We start from the raw sequence: 6,906 nt of genomic DNA on the forward strand, positions 1-6,906 counted from the left end.
GATTAAATAGTTCTTTAAAAAAACAAGATGGCGGCCGTCTGAAAAGCAAGACGTAGTTTCTGATCTGCAGATGTACATAAGCACGTCAGACTCTACACACAAGGTCATCACCAGCTTTATTTTATTTCTTGTTTTACAATCCGTCCAGGACAAGCATTCACGCGGCTTCGAAACGGTCCGACTGGGACCATGGGAAATGGCGGCGTACATCACGAGACCGGCTACAGAACAAAAGCTGTTACAGAAATACGCAGCAGAGATGTGTCACATGACCTGCACCGTTATATAAAAATCTCTTCGTAGATTCTATGTTTATACACAAAGCTATTCGCTAGCGTTCTACAGCGCAACCAATCTCGGAGCAGCTCTCAATGCATTCGGAATAAATTAAGCGTAGTGAAATTAAACGGCGGACGCGGTCGGAAAAGACGGGACACGGAACGAGCGACAGGACGCGTCTTTACGAGAGAGAGTATATGTGCAAATCTGGGGATTCCGATTGGGTTAGCGGTGTAAAAACATGCGGGCGCTGGCACACAGGCTGAAGGGAACGGAGCTTTAACGCTGCCCGTTTACGCGGGTGTGCGTCTTTGCTGACTCAGTCGTAGTTGTGGAAGTTCAGCACGTTGCTGTCGAAGTGAGTGAGAACGTGTTTCTCGTAGAGCTGCTGCTGGCAGTCCAGAGGGAACTGCTCGCTGCACACGGGACACTCCCTCCAGTGAGACTCCACGTGGCGCTCGAAACTGCGCTGCTCAAAGTGGGGCGGGAAAATGACTTCGCACAGGGGACAGCGTTTATGAACGTCAGTCCTGAAAACACAGAGAGAGAGAGAGAGAGAGAGAGAGAGAGAGAGAGAGAGAGAGAGAGAGAGAGAGAGAGAGGGGTCAGGACTTGCTTTCCTAATCACCACCAAAGCATCTCAGCTGGGTCGAGGTCATCAGATATTTAAGAGCATTTAGTTTATTTTCGCTGAAGCAGCTCTCGGGTTGCTTTCGCAGTGTGTTTTGGGTCGTTGTCTAATCTGTAGCGTGAGGTGAAGTGCTGCATCGTACCGAGCGTCAAAGCAAAAGCCAGAGCCGCCCTCATTGGATTCCGGACTTTGATGATCGCAGACTGCAGGAGCTTCACCATCACCTCCCTGTTAGAAGACAACAGCCCCAATTAACACACACACACACACACACACACACACACACCTTCACTTCCTGTAAAAACACACACAGTGTCTCAGTCTTCAGTAATATCTAACTGCTGCTTCGCTTAATGAGACTCTAAAGCACTGATCTCTCACACACACACACACACACACACACACACACACACACACACACACACTCACTCTCCTAAAAGCCACGGCTGTCTGCACAGAGCCGGTTCCCTGCAAAAGGTTAATGGGCCTTTAATGCAGCAAATGAGTGTGGGAGAGAAACAGGTCACAGAGGAACGGCACCCTTGCCGAGCACAGGCCGACACCTCCACCAATTAGTACGGGGCACGTCAGCCGTGCGCGCTAACGAGTTCCTGCCCTCGTCACTCTGCTCCACTAACGAGCTGAAGAGGAAATGCCTTAATTGTGGTATTTATGCAAACGATCCGTCCCGGCGTGCCGCTTTGACCTGAACCGTCTAGCCGTAAAGAGCAAGAGCGTGGATAAGGGGGGAGGAAGAGAGAAAGATTGCAGATGTACACACGTTCAGAGCGGCTCTAAACTCAGAGCGGAACAATAAAAGGTTCTCACGTTGGGCCGCTCCTCAGCAGGGTTCTCCAGGCCGTCGGGAGGACTGAGACTGCGCAGAGGCTGACTGCACACCACTGGACCCACCCATGGAGGAGGGGCTACCGGAGGGGGGCGGCAACTTTGCTGCGGGGACAACGCCCCGTCCGCACCGTCTACGAGAGACAAAACACATCATGGTAAAGGAAGACAGGAAGAAGAAGAATCATTTATTTATTTATTCGTAATCCCGAATGGTCGGTCGAGAAGTTTCCTCCGCCGTTTACTACGTTACAGCCCGGGACTAAGCAGTCGATACACACCGCGTGTGTGTGGTTCACAGTAAGGGTTTCCATACTGCAGCTCGGCAGGTTGCTGGGGCACCAGCGGGAGAGGGGGCGAGTCGTGAGGGTAGGGCAGAGGATAACGCAACACCACAGGCTCCCTGCCCTCCGACCTCTGTCCACACGCAGCTTCCTCTCGGCCTGCACGTGACCGCAGCTCCTGGAGATTCAGAAACAAAAACACGTCACCGATTTCTCCGAAGGAAGGACAATAAGATGACCTCTTGTTCCTTTCTCAGTCACGGGAAAGGTCACAGCGGGTTCGGTGTGGCCGTGTTACTTCACGGCAAGCGAACTACGCTGAAACACTGAATCCTCGAGTCAACCACTGAGCTGTAATAAAAACGTAGCAGTTATTACCAACACGCTTGATTAAAGCCCCAGAAGCCAGAAATCAAACCGACATCTGTGCTTCCGTTACTTAAGCGGTGTTTTTAATTCGGAAGAAGCAGCCGACTCTGATTAAAGAGCTAATTAAAAAAATAAAAAGTCTTTACGTATCTCTGGTGTGGTGAAGCCTCGCTCTCTCTCTCTTTTCTCCTTCTGTCACGCGCCGTTTAACCCGAGAACTGGGGATCATGATTAGAGGAATTATTCCTCCAGTTAACATTTAACACAAGTGCTGTAGGTAATAAGGGAGCTGCTGCTGCTGCTGGTGATGGCGATGGTGATGGTGGCATTTAGCTCCAACAGAGTCTAATGAAAGTACGTCTCATTTTATTCCATCATTTGAATTTAAATACAGCAGTGTTAGCCTTTTGAAGCAGAGCAAATATAGCGAACAGCTTTAACAGTGGCTAATGAGACAAAAAGACTGAAATATTACTTTATATACATACATATATATATATATATATATACACACACACATATACACACACGCACTATCATTTATCATCAACGTCCGGTGTTTTATTTATAGTAGAAGTTTTAGAAATACTCTTACCTCCTCTAACGTCCCCTTTTCTTTCGTCACCTCAGCGAGACTCTCTCTCAAAGAAAAGACCTCTCGATCTTTCTCCGCTAACTGTGCCTAAAAAAAAATAAAACGAAAACAAAATCACTGTCTGTAATTATATCCGAAACACTTGTATCGCAATTATACGAGACGTATGTGTCTCTCCCACCGTACAGTGTCCGAGACGCATGTATCTCTCCCACCGTACAGTGTCCGAGACGCATGTATCTCTCCCACCGTACAGTGTCCGAGACGCATGTGTCTCTCCCACCGTAGTGTCCGAGACGCATGTATCTCTCCCACCGTACAGTGTCCGAGACGCATGCATCTCTCCCACCGTACAGTGTCCGAGACGCATGCATCTCTCCCACCGTAGTGTCCGAGACGCATGCATCTCTCCCACCGTAGTGTCCGAGACGCATGCGTCTCTCCCACCGTACAGTGTCCGAGACGCATGTATCTCTCCCACCGTACAGTGTCCGAGACGCATGTATCTCTCCCACCGTACAGTGTCCGAGACGCATGTATCTCTCCCACCGTACAGTGTCCGAGACGCATGCATCTCTCCCACCGTAGTGTCCGAGACGCATGCATCTCTCCCACCGTAGTGTCCGAGACGCATGCGTCTCTCCCACCGTACAGTGTCCGAGACGCATGCGTCTCTCCCACCGTACAGTGTCCGAGACGCATGCGTCTCTCCCACCGTACAGTGTCCGAGACGCATGCGTCTCTCCCACCGTAGTGTCCGAGACGCATGCGTCTCTCCCACCGTAGTGTCCGAGACGCATGTGTCTCTCCTACCGTACAGTGTCCGAGACGCATGTATCTCTCCCACCGTACAGTGTCCGAGACGCATGCATCTCTCCCACCGTACAGTGTCCGAGACGCATGCATCTCTCCCACCGTAGTGTCCGAGACGCATGTATCTCTCCCACCGTACAGTGTCCGAGACGCATGTATCTCTCCCACCGTACAGTGTCCGAGACGCACGTATCTCTCCCACCGTACAGTGTCCGAGACGCATGCATCTCTCCCACCGTACAGTGTCCGAGACGCACGTGTCTCCCCCACCGTACAGTGTCCGAGACGCATGCATCTCTCCCACCGTAGTGTCCGAGACGCATGCATCTCTCCCACCGTAGTGTCCGAGACGCACGTATCTCTCCCACCGTACAGTGTCCGAGACGCACGTATCTCTCCCACCGTAGTGTCCGAGACGCATGCGTCTCTCCTACCGTACAGTGTCCGAGACGCATGCGTCTCTCCTACCGTACAGTGTCCGAGACGCATGTGTCTCTCCCACCGTACAGTGTCCGAGACGCATGCGTCTCTCCCACCGTACAGTGTCCGAGACGCATGCGTCTCTCCCACCGTACAGTGTCCGAGACGCATGCGTCTCTCCCACCGTAGTGTCCGAGACGCATGTATCTCTCCTACCGTACAGTGTCCGAGACGCATGCATCTCTCCTACCGTACAGTGTCCGAGACGCACGTATCTCTCCCACCGTAGTGTCCGAGACGCATGTATCTCTCCCACCGTACAGTGTCCGAGACGCACGTATCTCTCCCACCGTACAGTGTCCGAGACGCATGTATCTCTCCCACCGTACAGTGTCCGAGACGCACGTATCTCTCCCACCGTACAGTGTCCGAGACGCACGTATCTCTCCCACCGTACAGTGTCCGAGACGCATGTATCTCTCCCACCGTACAGTGTCCGAGACGCATGTATCTCTCCCACCGTAGTGTCCGAGACGCATGTATCTCTCCCACCGTACAGTGTCCGAGACGCATGTATCTCTCCCACCGTAGTGTCCGAGACGCACGCATCTCTCCCACCGTAGTGTCCGAGACGCACGTATCTCTCCCACCGTAGTGTCCGAGACGCACGCATCTCTCCCACCGTAGTGTCCGAGACGCATGTATCTCTCCCACTGTACAGTGTCCGAGACGCACGCATCTCTCCCACCGTAGTGTCCGAGACGCACGTATCTCTCCCACCGTACAGTGTCCGAGACGCACGTATCTCTCCCACCGTACAGTGTCCGAGACGCACGTATCTCTCCCACCGTACAGTGTCCGAGACGCACGTATCTCTCCCACCGTAGTGTCCGAGACGCATGTATCTCTCCCACCGTAGTGTCCGAGACGCATGTGTCTCTCCCACCGTAGTGTCCGAGACGCATGCATCTCTCCCACCGTAGTGTCCGAGACGCACGTATCTCTCCCACCGTAGTGTCCGAGACGCATGCATCTCTCCCACCGTACAGTGTCCGAGACGCACGTATCTCTCCCACCGTAGTGTCCGAGACGCATGTATCTCTCCCACCGTAGTGTCCGAGACGTATGTGTCTCTCCCACCGTAGTGTCCGAGACGCATGTATCTCTCCCACCGTACAGTGTCCGAGACGCACGTATCTCTCCCACCGTACAGTGTCCGAGACGCATGCATCTCTCCCACCGTACAGTGTCCGAGACGCATGTGTCTCTCCCACCGTACAGTGTCCGAGACGCATGTGTCTCTCCCACCGTACAGTGTCCGAGACGCACGTATCTCTCCCACCGTATAGTGACAGAATACTCCACATGTCTTAATTTCAATTGTGTTTACTTCGAGTATGACTTCAGTCGGATTAAGCTCATCAATAATCTCTGTTTACATGCTAGTTTCTTAGAGTATCAGGTAAATATCGCATTATTGTTGTCCGTGTAAACGTACTGATTGTTTTATTCCATGGGTCGTCTTAAACAGGCATTCCAATTTAATTTTTTATAAAAATGGCCACATTGTCCATTTGGAATGAAAAAAGTCTGATTACATGCTTGTTCCTGGCACTGCGTGTGTGTTTAAACAGGCTGTAAATAAAGCCATCAAAGCCTGTGATGTTATCTCCTGCTGGGTCTAAGCACTCAGACAGGGGCAGCCCTTTATGACCTGGTCTCTCCACCTGGGCTCTCCTCCGCTCAGCCAATCCAGTGTTTTACAACGTCTTACTTCTACACACATACAAACCCTCACACTCACACACACACACACACACACACACACACACACACACCCTCACAGACACCCACATACACACCATCACAGAGGTCACACAGAAACTCCAGATCACAGTGAGTCAGAAAGAAAGAATGACCCTGGATCACCTGAACACACTGGAGTTTAATTCTGAAACGTGTGTGCGTGCGTGTGTGTGTGTGTGTGTGTGTGTGAGATATACCTTAAACCGTTGCTCTTCGTCAGCCAGCAGCAGTTTTAAGTTGTCATTGATGACGCACTGCTCTCTCCACCTCTCCTCCATCCGAGCAAGCTCCACCTCTACCGACACGCTAGTCTCCTCCCCTTCCTCCTGCTGCTCTTCCTGGCTTCCTTCTGTTTTCTCTCCCTCTCCCTCATCCCTTCCTTCCTTCATCTTTCCCTCAACATGCTCCTGATTCTCGGGCTTCTTTTCTGCGAGACGCGAGAGCAGGTGGATCACGGCACAGTCGAAGCTAGAATTACAGCACCACGGTTCTCACACTAAGGGTACGAACGTGCACACCTGTAGCAGGTAACTCTGCGTCCATCGGGTTCGGCTCCTGGGCGGGGTCCGTAGAGGCATCGTTCCTGTTGCAGTCCTGCCAAAACAGATGTACACTTAACGTAGCAGTGAGTCACTTAGCTTTCTGATCACACACACACACACACACACCTCCTGCTGTGTTTCCTGTTTCTGTGTAAGCTTGGTGACTTGTCTGCGCAGCCGCTGGCACTCTCTGTACTTCTCCTTGTAGTGTTCAGCAGCCATTTGCAGTCTCAGCTTCAGCTCCTCCACCTCCTTCTGCAGTTCAGCCTCTAGCTCCGAGACCGGTTCCGCCCGCTCCTGTGGAGTCAGTTTAACCAGCTG

The 6,906-nt window shown here is 52.0% G+C and overlaps 1 protein-coding gene across 1 annotated transcript in view; it reads right to left on the reverse strand.

Moving 5' to 3' along the window:
- Nucleotides 1-99: 99 nt before the first annotated feature.
- Nucleotides 100-6,906, reverse strand: part of tax1bp1a (Tax1 (human T-cell leukemia virus type I) binding protein 1a) — a 15,935-nt gene continuing 9,128 nt past the window's right edge. The window contains exons 10-17 of the mRNA XM_017454383.3: nucleotides 6,712-6,882; nucleotides 6,562-6,637; nucleotides 6,241-6,470; nucleotides 3,005-3,091; nucleotides 2,038-2,218; nucleotides 1,739-1,890; nucleotides 1,053-1,138; nucleotides 100-809 (exon numbers count right to left, since the gene is read on the reverse strand). Of these exons, the coding sequence (XP_017309872.1) occupies nucleotides 599-809; nucleotides 1,053-1,138; nucleotides 1,739-1,890; nucleotides 2,038-2,218; nucleotides 3,005-3,091; nucleotides 6,241-6,470; nucleotides 6,562-6,637; nucleotides 6,712-6,882 (1,194 nt within the window). The 3' untranslated portion in view covers nucleotides 100-598. The remainder of the gene's footprint in view (nucleotides 810-1,052; nucleotides 1,139-1,738; nucleotides 1,891-2,037; nucleotides 2,219-3,004; nucleotides 3,092-6,240; nucleotides 6,471-6,561; nucleotides 6,638-6,711; nucleotides 6,883-6,906) is intronic.

The sequence above is a fragment of the Ictalurus punctatus genome, chromosome 24, assembly GCF_001660625.3.
Source record: "Ictalurus punctatus breed USDA103 chromosome 24, Coco_2.0, whole genome shotgun sequence".
NCBI lineage: Eukaryota > Metazoa > Chordata > Actinopteri > Siluriformes > Ictaluridae > Ictalurus > Ictalurus punctatus.